This window comes from Astatotilapia calliptera, chromosome 19 (genome assembly GCF_964374335.1).
Source record: "Astatotilapia calliptera chromosome 19, fAstCal68.1, whole genome shotgun sequence".
Classification (NCBI taxonomy): Eukaryota; Metazoa; Chordata; class Actinopteri; order Cichliformes; family Cichlidae; genus Astatotilapia; species Astatotilapia calliptera.
The window spans coordinates 1,357,503-1,373,100 of record NC_137440.1 but is presented as its reverse complement, the minus strand read 5'-3'; the positions used below and the strand labels follow the sequence as shown (position 1 = coordinate 1,373,100).

The window sequence follows — 15,598 nt, the reverse complement described above, 5'->3', positions numbered from 1 at the left end:
TACAAACTAGAAGCTACCCACGCGGGTTATTATTAACTAATTTGGATGTGAATGAAAAACGCGTCAAACATGTGCGTGTGATCGATACGTTTGTGGGTAAATTTAGGCCACAGCGACGCACTGATCTGACTCCAAGTCGGAGTGAAATAAATGTGAAATGACATTTCAGGCGGTCTGCTGAGGAAGGGTGCGCATCAGAAAATATTTAAGGAGTACTTTTGTTTTTGCACACGTGCACGTTGAAAGGAGAGAAGAGCTGTACAGTTAGCAGGAAGGCCTCTGATGCGGTAAAAGTCACCTTATGCACTTGTCACCAAATTTGGTCAAATAAAAATGTGAATTTAGGACAAGTGGATCCGACAAAGTGAAGTAGCGTAACGTTGAGACATTATGGAAGTGCGTGGATTTTAAATGTGAGCGCAAAGAGTCCAGCATCATGTGGACAGCCGGCACTGAAGCCCCTCGGGTCACTCTTTAACAGAAATAAATGCGGCAGTGAGGCTTTATTGGCGGAGATTACCTGAGCGACTCTGACCACTGCTGCCGTGCGCACCACAGACCCGTGTGTGTGTGTGTGTGTGTGTGTGTGTGTGTGTGTGTGTGTGTGTGTGTGTGTGTGTGTGTGTGTGTGAAAGCTACCACTAGTCGCCCCCAGTGCTCTTCAGTCTCCACTTTCCCTTCTCACCGCAGACTGAACGTCACGTCCGCACTTGAACTTGAGTTTTCTCCCATCGTAGAAGCCAGAGAGCCACACAGAGCCGCTCAGAGCCGCACGCACAGTCCAGGGGATGCGGGACTCACAGAGAGCAAACACAGTGGCTTCGCTTTGACTCGAACAGTTAAAGTCTCACCCGCCCGGCCGCTGCTGTCAGTGCAGTAGAAGTGCCAGCCACTTGGCCACATTTCGAGAAGTGCCGGGAAGAAAACTGGATTCCTTTTTTACGCACTCCACCGCGCAGGAGCGGGCAGTGTCCGGCGTGGCCGGATAGTGGACACAGGTAGACACTGACCATCAGGAGGTGACCTCTCGCCCCCTTCCGTCTCTCCATCCTTCACTCTCCGCTCCTCTCTCGGCTCGCCGCTGACAGATGGTGTAAAAGCGACGGAGAGAACAGCGACCCCCTCCCTCACCTCAGATCGAAGAAAGGAGGCGCACAGACACATTGGCACCAAACTCCGCACGAGCGCCCGGCGCTGCGCCACGGCCGGCCACCGCGGAACGCAGGAGCCACTGCCCGCTGAAGAGATCACCTCCAGGGCGAGATTCGGCCCAGCGTCTAGTGGTCAGCTCGGGGGGCCGACAAGCAGGCTGTTTGTGGGCGGATTGGTCGGTTATAGGAGCCGGAGCGGGAAGAGGAGGAGGAGAAGGAGAGCCGACCCTTCCAGCGCCGCTCTCCGGGCGATGCCAGTGTAAATGCCAGGGCGATGTCCCGACGCAAGCAGGGGAATCCGCAGCACCTGTCCCAGAGAGAAATAACGCGTAAGTGTTGACACGTTCAGTTTTTCACGCGTGACTGTGCAGAGGAGCTGATTTATTGAAGTACTTTTTCCAGGTGATAAAATGAATATTTTCAGAGCTGGAACAGAAAGTTTGCTTCCCCGAGGCCATCCTCTCCTCTCTCCCAGTTTACGGACAAAATCAGATAAACGCTTTATTTTGCGTTTATTTGATTTTTACTCTCTATAAATAATTACAGTGAATTTAGAGTAAAAAAACGTCCACAGCCGCGTCGGACTTTTACTGTAAAAATCGCTCGTGGAGAAATTGTACTTTTTTCAAACTTTATTCTTCCACCTCTTGTTTGAAACGAGGGGCGAGCAGCGTGATCACTGCGCGGATAATTACACTTTATTTGTAATGTTTTTCAGCTTCACGCGCTCCCCGGAACACATTAAACAAAGGTTAAAAAAACAAACAACGCACCTCATGTTAGAAAAAATGCGTTCGAGCTAATTCTGCTAATTTCTTTTTCATGAAGACAGCGTGGATCCTTCACGCTGAAGCGTCGGAGAACTTTACACGTTTTCAACAAACAGGGTTGTCAAAAAAAAATAAATCGTAATTTTATTTCCTCGCGCACATTTTAAAGCGGCTCCGTTTCACGTCTCTTTTCTTTTATCGCCGTCTTCTGAATTTTGCACGTTATAGTTTCCAGTCCGTCCTGTTCGTCTGTTTAATTGGCCCATCGCTCTCATGCTGTTTTCTGCCGCACGCATGCAAAGCTCATTCCTCCCGTGGCTGTAATATTAATGCCAGGTTTGGATTATTTAATCGGTCTGCAAAAAAGAAAGAAAGAAAAAGGGTTTCAGGGTTTCCCTCACGGCGCGTTAAAGCGGAACACAGTGAGTGACGGCGTCTCGGAGATAATTCCACAGAAGGTTAATTTCCAACACCTCTTAGCTTATTATTGATTTATTTTTAAACAAACTTATGCGACACATTTAACGTCTTAATTACTCAAATTAATTTCCAATGACAGCATCACTTTGCCACTAAACTTCTCAGCGTCAAATAATATTTTCTGGCCTCAGATCAGTTTTGTTGATGGACTTAAACGAAGACCAACAGTAAATCTTCACAGTGGTTTTATTTCTTTTTATTTTTTACGATCTGTATGTTTGGTACTTTACTCACCTCTGTGCTCCGGCTGCAGGTTATTTGGGGAGACTTCTCTTGTGTGAAGGCTGCCAGATCAGATCAACTTACACTACAGTGTATCAGTGTTCACCTCAGTGTGTGTAACATTTAGCTCTCAGCCTGAGTGCATGCAGGGGTTTGAGGCCACACAGGCATCTGTTTGCTGCGAGGCCATCGTGGTGTCGGCCCAAACAGAGACCAACACCTGAAGTCACTGAGTTAGATTAAAAATGTGCCCTCACATTAGCAGCAGACAGAGGTAGCACTGGTGCAGGCCCAGTTTCTAATGGGGCTCATTGTGATATCAGCCTTTGCTGCTCAGAGCAGACGGATAGACAAGAAATATGAAGGTGGAGGTTAATAAATGAGCAACGAAACATGCTTCTGCACATCCTGTAATTTATGATTTACACACACACATGCATTTATTTATGTGAGCGTAGACGTCAACAGACACACACACATATGCATATGAACACACGTGAGTGAATCCTCCACTCGTGCCAAAATTTTCAAAGAATTCTTCCGGAGCTGTCAGGTGATAAAATCCCTCTGACCTGGCTCTCCGTGCCGTGGATTTATAATTTGGATTTTGCAACACGACACACACCACAACACAATAGCTGTGCACTTTAGAAGAAGAGTTGCTTCTTAGTATATATGCAGGAAGAGCCAGGAACACCGAGGTAGATTTTGTGCACTTTGGCGTCACAAAGTGCATTCCGACGCTCCCAGTTTCCTGCAAATCTTCCTGATTCTGATCGCAGATCATTCACACAGTTTTAAAAATTCTTTCCTTTTTCCAGTTGATTAAATCAACAAGCGATCACAGTTTGGAGCTGATCAGCTGATCATTGCCCTCACTGAACACGGAAGAACCACTTGCATGTTTATCGTCTACATCTACACTAAATATGCACCAAACCCAGCGCTTCCCTATAACAGTAAGATCAAACAAGAAGCCACCCAGAGCGGAATTTGGTGCAACTATTCCCTCAGGGGCAGGAGCTTCATCAGTAGGACTTTATATTGTTGTGTTTGTCTCACAGATTTGGGGGCATTTTTTTTTCTTGTAGCAGCAGCAGACAGTTTACACCTGAAGGTGCCTCCTGCTTCTCATTCACTCCAAATAAGCCTGGCTTTGCTCTGAGAGGCTGATTTAAGCATGAAAAGACACAAACAGGACGAGAGCTGCCATTGTAGTCTCTCTCTCACACACACACACACACACACACACACACACACACACACACACACACACACACACACACACACACACACACACACACACACACACACACGCACAGAGGGCTGTGTGTAAATTGCACTTGCCCACTTGAGATGCATGTTTCCTTTCGGCTTGTCAAATAGCCACGCACCCTGCTGGGGCTATGTCTTTGTTAGAGAGAGGGGAAGAAAGAAGTCAACATCTCCTTCTTTTAAGCGTTCTCTGGGTGAGGTGTGGTTCAAATAGCACAAATGAAAATGCACTGCTTCACTGTGGCTCATTCAGGGTCACGTTTGTGAACGATACGTAATGAAAATCCAAATAGTTTAATGCTCATTATTTTCAGAAACGTCTCCCGACTTAAAGGGTAAACAACAACAACAAACAAAAAAAAACATTTCATCATGTTATTTCCACGGCGACTGTAAACTGACATAAATAATGTCCGTGGTGATGTGGTGTGTTTTTTCTAAAGAGACGTAATTTACGCAGCTGCCGGGTTTTAAACCATCAACCACATTTTTTAGTGGTTAAAAATAAAATGTGTGTTTCCTTAAATTTCCCACAATTTTCCTTCCCTGTAAATTATGATTTAAGAGCTTTTTATTGTTGCTGGAAATTAGAAAACATTTAAACATTTATGTGAACAAATATAAATGTAACCTTAAAGGTGGAGTGTGTGAGCGGATGAATGCAGCAAGTTTGCCCCAAAGCATGCCTGAACTCATTTAACGTGCACGCAGTTTCACACCACTACATAACACACACACACACACACACACACACACACACACACACACACACACACACACACACACACACACACACACTCCAACATATCCTGCATACCTTTGTAAGCTGTCTGTCTTCTCTCTGTTTCTGCGCCTCTTCCTGCTAGGGGGAGCTCTCAGGCTGTCAGAGCCACAGTGCTCTGCCAATGAGAGAAGTGGAAATGTGCTCTGAGTGTGTGTGTGTGTGTGTGTGTGCGTGTTAATCAGATGACATCAGCGCTGAAAGACCACATTCACCTCTCTTAACTGTCAACAGCTGCACACTCGACTGTCTGCCTCTCTGTGGCACTTCTTATTTAGAGCATACATGTCGATTCACAGCAATGAGTGACTGACACATTTCATGTGTGTGTGTGTGTGTGTGTGTGTGTGTGTGTGTGTGTGTCATTGCGTATGACTGGAGCCACATTTTAAAGTTGTAGTAAATTCCTGTGTGTAAATATTTCTGCATGTATTTTTGTCCTGTGTGTTCTTGCTCTGCAGACAAACGTGCACTTTGTTTTAAAACACATTTCATAATATTTCGTTTTTCATTAGAAATCTGCAAATATAAGTTTATTTGATTGTTTTTATTTCTGTGTATTTTGGTCTATTTGGAACATTTAAATTTAAATGAGTAAAAGAATAATTGTAGTATTAAAATGACTGCATGTGCTGATTCTGAAAATGAGCCTTTTTTGCATGTTGCAAAAAAAAAGAATTAAACAAACAAACAAAAAGCATTAGTCACTGTCTTCACCTGACAGAGGTGAAAGCTGGATGTTGAAGTCCACCTCACACTCAGTTATGCTCTTCGGCAGATGAGCCAGTGACACAGCTGCTCTGCGTGTTTGTGAGTAGCACTTGTTTTCTGCTGCAGCACCTCCTGGGCAGGTGGCTCTGCTCGCATCTCTCTGTAACTCGCTGTCGCTGCTGTGGCGGTGGACTCAAATACACCATTACAATCCTTTGTGCGTTTGGCAGCAGCGCGCTCCTGATTGGCTCGACGTGGTCACCCAAACCTCACCCAGCACACAGGAGTTACTTTGAATTACCTTAAATTGATGTTTATTTCAAACTCGACTGACTTTGAAAACAGGTTGTGAGTAAAACTGCGTCCTCGCATATTTTAATCGCCTAAACACTGAAAATGATTCTTTGAAGTTTCAGCTAAAAGGAAACTAAAGCCAAACATTTCTGAGGCATTTTCAGTCTCATAGGTAGAAGAAGAGAGGTGACAGGAAGTGAGTGAAGATTGAAACCGGGGGGGACGTGATACCAGTTGCTTCCTTTAACACCTGCAAACAAAGCGACATGTTTACAGCAGAAGTATCGAGTTTAAAATGTTGCAATAAATGTTGAAAATGTATTTTTTATAAAAAGAACAAGAAGCTGGATTATCTACAAATAAATGAAACAACTTTTAGTCGCCACGTACAATAAATATACGTCCCAAACGCGACTGTGAAGTTTTAAAAACTGTATCTCAACACTGACTTTGTACGGAAAGCCACTTCCTGTTTAGACGAAAGTGTTCTGAGGGCACATCTTAATGTTGACAGTCTCTGCGGTGGCAGATTATTTTCATCACTTTGAGTCTTCACTCGTCTGCTATCACCGACATCTACGGTCCGTCACGTACGACCGTGTGTGCGAGTCACGTCCAGGACCAGCCTCGGCTCTTCGCAAAGAAAAGTCGTTCTTGCAAAACAATAAAAAGCTCATAATTTTAGATAAATAAAGTGTGCGTGCAGCAGCGTGTACACGTGTGTAACAGTACACAGTGACGGTGCGGGTAAATAAACAGTTTATCAGTCGACGTGTAAGCGAGCCGCCGTCAGCTTTGAGTGCGTGCCGTGAGGGAGTGTGTTACTCTGTGTGAGTGTGATGTGCAGTCTCAGCCACAAACATTATATCTTGATTTAAGAGAGAGAGTGTGTGTGTGTGTACGCGGTAATGGTAAAAAACACAGAAGCCAAGTCGAGTTTTGATCATTTAAGTCGAGACCCGCGCGCACACCATTATCACTGGTCTCAACTGGCAGAATCTTTCTGGTTCTGGGAGCAATTTTGGTGCTTTTCCCATCAGCCTAAGTGTGGCGGCAGATAAAAGTAAAATCATGAAAACAGCTCTCGAGGAGAGGCGGAAACAAATATTTGATGGGCATGTGGCCAGCAATGTGCTCCCGTTTGTGTGAAGGATACGTGTGAGAGATTTCCATGGATTTACAGCACACGTGTGGTGAAAGGTGGTGAGACGGAGGGAACCAACCCCAGAGATGATCACCTGCTGAGGGAAAACATTTGCTCTGAATTCAAAACTAAGAGAACCTACAAACACCGAATTCCCAAATCCTTCTCCAGATCCGTCGGGTCGCTGGTGATTTGTGTAGGTTAGGGTCTTGTTAACGCACAGCTGACATTTAGCAGAAGAACAATGAAATAAATTCATCTATTCAGCGCACAGCTAACACAAAACTCTCTGGTCAAACCTTCTGCTATGTTATAGTATTGATATGCTGCCTGTCATATCTACGTATCGCTCTTACCCGACTCACCCAAGCCTCGTTAAACTGATGCAGACTTTAGACCAGCTCTTTAAAAAACCCTATCAGTCATAATTCTAATGTGAGGTGAGATTTGCATTGGTGGGGGGGGGGGGGGGGTCACCGTACATGTAGATTGGATTTGTTCCAGGTCAGCTCACTGGTTTTATTCTCTCTAATGTTTAGTACTGGGAAACATGCTACCACTGTACAGGACAGATGGCTGGAGCCTGCAGGCCACACGCACACACACACACGCACACACACACACACACACACACACACACACACAGACACACACACACGCACACACACACACACACACACACACACACACACACACACAGACACACACACACGCACACGCACACGCACACACACACACACACACACACACACACACACGCACACGCACACACACACACACACACGCACACACACACACACACACACACACACACACACACACGCACACACACACACACACACACACACACACACACGCACACACACACACACACACACACGCACACACACACACACACACGCACACACACGCACACACACACACACAGACTGATATCCTCTAACATATAATGAGTGCAGCACATACACTGCAGTGCAGATGAATGTTTGTACTGTGTTGTATGCGATACAAGTACAATATGGTCTTTGAATGTTTAACAGCAGACCTAAAACAGGTATACGGTGGCGTAGAGGGGTGGGGTGTTCCATCTGGAGCCTTCATCCACGTTTGACATCCCAAATCTGTTCGCATTTCTAATGTGGAGGCTGAGACAAACGGCCAGCCTGCTGCTAATCCATCATCTTGTATTAGAGACAGAGAGAGGTGATGGTGATGCGTTTGCTCTTCGTCATCGTCAGCATTCCCGTTTTACCTCAGAGGGTCAGTTGTTCCTCCAGCCTCGTTCAGACCTTCTCGCTCCTTTTGGAGACAGCCCTCACTTACAAAGCTCGCTCGCTGGTGAAGCTGTTGGCCTCTGCAAACACCACACATGTGCTGTCCTACTGCTGTTTCACAGCAACGTTCAGAACCCTGCCCAAAGCCCATCTGCTCACTCACAAACACTGAAAAAACCCTGCTTACGACTAATACGTGTGTCTTAATTGAGACCATGTAATAACTCCTAACGTGTACGGCGACCCACTTTGGGTCATAACCACATACTAAACAAGCACATTCTCAGAAATGACGAGTTTCAACTGAACTCTCATACATGCAAAGACGTGGACACAACCCGGGGTTCGATCTAGTTAGTGTAGAGCTTCTCACTTACAATTTTGCTGAATTCCCATTTTCCTTCCTTCCTCACAGGTGCGAGGCTAAATAAAAGTGTGTGTGCACTGCAGCAGTATGCGGTGTATATTGTGTACTTTGTGTTTGAGATTGAACAATTCTAAAATATATAGTTTGTGGTGTGTTTGAGATGGTGGCTGAAAATTCACCTTCTTGGACTTTTAGATGTCTTGAAAAAGCTTCGAAGCGTGATGGAGGCGTGACTGCACACGTATGAAGCTGCACTGTTGTGTCGGAGCCACCACACATTAAGCCTTATGTTAAGTGAGTGCCGCCTGGTCTAACAGGTCGTTGGTCACGACTCTGATCGTTCTGTGTTGTCGTCACCGCAGCGCTGTACGAGCAGCTCTTTAAGTGTGTCGCTCAGACACGTGGTAACCTAATTACACGTTTGCGTCATGTATAGATTTCAGCAGGCGATGAGCGAACATACACCCAGGTTAACTCTGACGTGTCTCCTCTGTTTTGTTTCTCGTGCAGCGGAGGTGGAGCATCCAGATGGCGCTTTGCTCTCCGAATCCCTACCCTCCAACCCACTCACCCTGCCCTCCAATCCACTTGGCCTACGTCCCCATCCTTTGGACCCCAGCTTGGCTCACACGCTGCCGCCTGGCCTCCACTCTGACCACGACCTGCTCACTTGCGGCCAGTGCCAGATGACTTTCCCGTTGGGCGACATACTCCTCTTCATTGAGCACAAGAAGAAGCAGTGCCAAACACCGCTGCTGGCCAACGGCTGTTATGACAAGATGAACGACCGAGGAGGAGGAGGACAAGGAGACAGTCCAACTCTGCAGAGCCTTCATCACTACGCGCAGAGGGTGGAGCTAAGAAAGGTGTTGGAGCCAGTAGAGGTCGGCATCCAGGTGACACCAGAGGAGGAAGAGGTGGGAGGAAGAGGGGAACGAGGTGAGAGAGGAGAGAAGACACCAACCAAAGGAATTTGCCCGAAGCAGGAAAACATGCTATCAGGTAGACGTGACGTACGCAGGGAAACACACTAAAGCCTCTTCTTTCTGAGCACAAATACACAAATGTCACTTTTATGTCTAATTAAATTCATGAAGTCAGTTCAGCTTCAGCTGCGTTTGTTGCTTTTTCACATAAGGGCAGGCCAGGTAGGTGTAAATAGATCATTTTCATGAATAATTGAAAGCACAGTTTAAAAACTCAGGTTTTCTTTGGCTAACATGAACATTTTTGGATGATTTAAACAGAATTTAAGTGAAACTAATGTGCAAAAAGAGAAACCATCAGGAATGGAGCATTTTTGAGAGCACCGTATGTTCACTTTCTGCTGAACAACGTTGCTGTGCAGACTCGTCAGCATGTTGCCAGATTCAGGTTGAGGTTTGGTTTCTTTAAGAAAGGGGAAAAGCTCAAATCCTCCCACAAAAACCAACCACAACTTTTGCTTCTTCTTTGTCGCATATGTAGCATCTGTGACCTTTGGAGGTGTGAGCAGGTTCGTCCCAGGCTGGTCCCTCCGACTCAGAAAGTTCAAGCTCATTTCATCTGAATCAGCTCGTGTTCACAATGCACACACATGGACACGAGGCCCCTCTGACAACAGCTTTTCATTTATCAGCTGATGTGGTCTGGCACTGAAATCAGCTGCTGGGATAAGCTTGAGTTTGTGGCCTGCCAGAACCTGGAATAAACTGTCATTGTTATCCAGATGTGTTATAGGTAATGATTAGTTTTCCCGAAATGCTGAACTATTTAATTCCAAAGAAAAACCTTTAGGTAGTAACAAACCAGCAGTTTTTTCATCAGTCTAAATATATCCCTGTTTTAGTTTTAGTTTGTGTGATGGCGTCCTCTCGTTCAGCAGAGGAAGAGAGGCGTTCATTTTATTAGAGGACATGGACAGCAGAGGGACAGACGAGGAAGAGGGGTGAGACAGGCAAATTAGGGAGGCAAATCTCTAAACCCCCTCAAGGACTCGGTTGAAACAAATTGAGCAAAACATGACAGAGAGACTCACCCCGACTTTCATGGAGAAATCCAGTCTAAGCCATCTGCTTAAAAAGGTGAAAAGCTCATTAAAATTCAAATAAGCACAGGCAGAAAAAAACAGCACGAGAGGAGAAGAAAAAGTGGGAAAAGACAGGAAGAGGGATTAAAACGAGGCTAGTTTCATCCCCATTCAGCGAAGTAAAGAGGCAGTTTAGCATCTGTGTGTGTGTGTGCGTGTGTGGGACCAGCAGTTATCGCTCAAACCAGTCAAGACACTCGTAAAGAAGCCTGTGACAATAACCCTGTGGTGCTCTTCTAGAGGTCAGTTTGAGGATCGCAGGCTCGGCCTGCAGACCAACAGTCTGTTAGCACAGGCAGCATGGTTAGCATCGCTACTGTCTTCATGCATTATTCAGAATGAATAAATAATGAAAGACTGATTTCCTGTGAACCTACACATTCCTCAATAATCTCACCACCTATATGTAGACCTACATATGAAGCGAGCTGATTAGTGGAATCAGCTTAAACGCTTCATGAACGGAGCTAAAACAGAAGACAAATACAAATGCAACGTTTAGGGAGGTTTTAGTGCCGGCTCACCTGACTGAAACAGCTCTGAAAGCTTGGAAATGATTTTATTTTATTTTTATTTTGAAATGAACTTGATTAAGAAATGTCGTCACAAGTGGTAGATTAGACATCAGCACATGAACGATGTCAGAGGACGTGTCACTATCACACAGGGTTGGGCTGTTTGCTATAACGCCACTGACATCACGTCATGTATGTGTAACACGGTTATGACATTTGGAAGCCAGGTGAGGAGGCTCACAGGTGAGCCTCTCAGTGAGCGGGACGGCGGTTTCGCCTGCATTGTAAACACTGTGTCTGGGCCTGAACTTCATCAATATTTTACCAGGCTGTTACAGCTCTGCCGGGCAGCTGTGCATTGCTGCTGTGGACAGCACAGCTGCCTGCACTCGTGAAGCTCGTGGAGCGACGCTCCAGCTTTGCATTTAATGCAACTGTCTGAATTGTGGGGTGCAAAAAGCTGGAGCGCAGTCCCCGAGCGTGTGCAGAGCTGTGCTCAGGCATGTCTGCTAATTGAGTGGCACTGGCCATGGCTCGGCATTATTACATTTATGTGCATAAATATATATCCACCCTGTGTTTAAATGTGTGCAATGTATCGAACTGCCATCCTCCCATGAAATCAACCCCACGTGCGCTGCGTTGGAAGACTGGAAAATATAATTGCACAATATTTTTTATAGCAGAAACTGCAATAATTTTCACATTAAAAGCAAAAACGTATTAGCGACTCAATTGGACGTGCACTGCAGCAACTGTAAACTATATTGCTCCAATAACATTTTATGTTTGAAAATTACCCACGGTGTTTCCACATGAAATATGTCCAACGAGCACCTTATTAACACGAGCAGGAGACAGAACAATTTATTAATCAAGCTGGAGTTTAATTTGGAGAGCGCGCTCTCAGCCCCTCTCGTCATTACTGGGGGATTGAAATGCGGCAGGTGGAATTTTCTCTTTGTAACTCAGGGCGGCTTTTTCTTCAGCGTATGTTTTTAGCACCTTTCATTACCTGGTGAAAGAGGGAGGGACAGAAGCACAGGGAGGGAGGCGAGAGAGATGGGGAAAGCGATCGGGGACATGACGGACGACACTTCTTTGTAATTGGCTCCCAGCAGGTCAAACTACTCGTTTATTGTTAAGCTTTTACACTTTCATTTGTCCTCCATGTGAAATGGAACACGCACACGTGTGCACACGTGTATGAGCATCATGCCAAGTTTCTTTTAACCCCTAAATTAGAAGAAGTGTTTGTGCTGTGCGAGAGCTGCTGGGTTTTTCCTTTTCCTCTCTCCGTCTGTCAGGTAGCAGCGTGCAGAGAAATAACAGAGCACCTAGCTTTTCCATTCAGGCTGTGAAACACGTCGCTGCTATTGTGCTGAAGGATTACGAACAGCGGCTTTAGTTTGTATACACAGTGTTGTTCTGTTTCAGCTATTGTTTTTTCCCCACAAGAAGCCCTGTTTAAAAACCTCCTGATTCAGTTTGGAAAGGCTGATCAAAAGGAAAACGTGCAGTTGGTTTTTACCACGATGTGAATGAATAAGAGTTTTCCGGTCACACCCATCTCTCCTCTGTCTGTAGCTGAAACTCACTCAGACTTAGAAAAAAGCCGTTCCTCCGATTTAAAGAATAAAAAAAATCGTTTTTGTTTTTGCTTAAATGACACAAATCTTCTCTCATTTTTGAGTTCATGTAGATTTCTACGTTACTTCAGCCTGAAGCTTCATCCTGTCTGATTTTATAACCATGAGGAGAATCACCATCATGCCTTGCAGTTAAAGACTGGATGTGCTGTGATGGTGACGTAAAACCATCATGCAGAGAAATTTGAAAGCGTACTTTTTGCTCTCTCTGCTCTCGTCACACACGGCTTCCTTCCAGACAGACAAACAGACACAGCTCGGAGGAAGCATCATCTAAACCTTCCTCACAAGGAGTGAATATTCAAAAACATCAAGCACAAACACCCCAAACCACAATAAGCCCAGCGTTCTAACAAAGGCATTAGATAACTAACCGGGCCGAGTTTTCGTACGTCAGCAGAGATGCATTCGAACAGCTGAACCAACCTTTTGTCAGCGCTGTGTAAGCAGGTGCACGCTGACAGGATACCTCGGCTTGCAGGAGGCTTTAGGATTTTAACTTGCAACCCTGACGTCCAAAGCCCTCCAGGCTTTCCCAGGTGACCAGGCGTGAGGTCTCTTGGCGGCTTCACAGAGGTGCTGCACTGACAGAAGTCATTTTTACTATGAGGCGCTCAGCCGCCATGCTGCGTACACTTATCACTGACGAGTGTTTAGCACCCGACAGCGCCGGGCCAGAAGCCTCGTTAGCTCGAGCTTAATTCAGACATTTAACCAAGTCCAGTTGGAGTGGACACACACACACACACACACACACACACACACACACACACACACACACACACACACACACACACACACACACACACACACACACACACACACACAGATTAAGAAAACAGAATAATTAATGCACTTTGTTTCCAATGGGGATGTGCAATTTTTCACATATTGAAAAAACACATTTTAGGAGTGTTTGTCTGTGTTTGAATCTCATATAAATATTCTTCACATGGACACACACACACACACACACACACACACACACACACACACACACACACACACACACACACACACACCTTCAATAAATAATGACTGAGCACAGTGGCATGTCCCTAAAATATTTACCATATGCTTATTTATCTTCCAAATGAAACTGTACAAAGACTTAACAAAGAGCCACGGTGTGTGTGTGTGTGTGTGTGTGTGTGTGTGTGTGTGTGTGTGTGTGTGTGTGTGTTTGATATAGCAGCCTGTACTTTAGAGGCATTGCGGTCCCTGCTGCTCTTGTTTTTTCACATTGTTTCAATAAAGCTGGGAGGCCTCTCGGATGGAGCGACGGCCTTTTTGAAGTGGTAATCACTCTGGTTTGTGCTGCTCGCTCTCTCCCTCACTCTCGTTCTGCCTCTCCTGCCCACTGTGTGTGTGTGTGTGCTTTGGCTAGTTCGGGTTTGTGTACGTAAATGCGGCTGTTTTCACATCGCACAGGCCTGACGCATCTCTAATAGGCTCAGAGAGGTGTGGAATCACACAACTGAAGAAGTAAAGAAAGTGCGTTTAATGAGTCACACAGTGCCGGCCATCACTGATTATGACTCATTTCCATGATAGAAGATTGTGAGTGTGAGTGGGTGAGGAGGTCCGCTGTGGACGGGTCACACAACAGTCAGTTTCACTTAAAGCTTCCACCCTGAAACATCCACACAAGACGGGTGGAAGTTTCATGATAAACTTCTTCATATTTTTTTTGTCCCTGCATAAATTTGGAAATAGCATCAACACTGGCACACACACGTCAAACAACACACTCTGTTTAACATTAATAGACAAACCAATGCGACTGTCAAGCAGCTAGCCGTACTCATAGCTCACTGACCTTTGGATGCTGCATGCTAACAGGGAACTCATACGGTGCTAAAACCCTCCAAACACCCACAATTCATGCTATCCAACAAGCTCTGAGTGACATCATTATGGGTCTCAGTGGGATTCAAAGCTGTGCAGTGAACATGCTGTAGTGTGGGGATGCTCGTCATATTCAAACGTTAGTATCATCGTGAATGATGTTAAAATCCTTTTTAAACATAAAATTTTCCTTATTTTGACTGACAGCTGGTTGGGTGTAAACAGTGCTGCTACCTCAAAGTGGCCGTAATGGACACGAAAGCAGCGTGAAAACACTAAAAGAGCCAACGATGACCGAGTCGTGCCGGCGCTCTGAGTCTCACTGAATTTGTCCCGTTTTGGACAACAGACCAATAAGAATCCAGATGAAGCAGCGTGCAGCCGGACTCACCGGCCCTGCTGAACCTTAAGCTTGCTCGTGTTTCTCTTTGAAGCATCAAATCCACTTCTTGTAAAGAAACTCTGGTGGACACTGTGTGAGACGGACAGACCTGCAGACGGAGGAAGAAAGAGCATATTTATCGTTAACGGAGCACCTCGTACGTCTCTGCCTGCTCAAAATCCCTTTTTGCGAGTTTTGCCATGTCGCCTCGCTCTGCTGTTAATCACTTTGCATGCACTCATTTAAATATTAAAATTTTCTTTAATCATCAAAGCCAGTATGCATCATGCATATTCATACCCCCACCCACCCCCCATTCCCTGGATCTCAGGTTCATTACTCTGCTGCTAGCCATTAGCCACTTCCCTAATCACACAGTTTATACACACACACACACACACACACACACACACACACACACACACACACACACACACACACACACACACACACACACACACACACACACACAGGTAGCCACCAGCACTAACCAGTGGTAATCCGCTAACTAGACTTAAACACACAGGCATCCCTGCAGTCTAAACCGAGCGAGCAGACTTGTCATCCATCCCGGCTGAGATGGCTGGAGTATTTGTCAAGAGGCTCGGCAAAACCTTCATTTGCATAATGACTTTGTAGTTCTGCATTAATAAAATTTGCATATGAA

The 15,598-nt window shown here is 45.5% G+C and overlaps 1 protein-coding gene across 1 annotated transcript in view; it reads left to right on the top strand.

Annotated features, from left to right (window-relative positions):
- Positions 1–669: 669 nt before the first annotated feature.
- bcl11ba (BCL11 transcription factor B a) overlaps positions 670–15,598 on the top strand; it is a 34,246-nt gene continuing 19,317 nt past the window's right edge. Inside the window, exons 1-2 of the mRNA XM_026151449.2 lie at positions 670–1,480; positions 8,980–9,471. Coding sequence (XP_026007234.1) covers positions 1,426–1,480; positions 8,980–9,471 — 547 coding nt within the window. The 5' untranslated portion in view covers positions 670–1,425. The remainder of the gene's footprint in view (positions 1,481–8,979; positions 9,472–15,598) is intronic.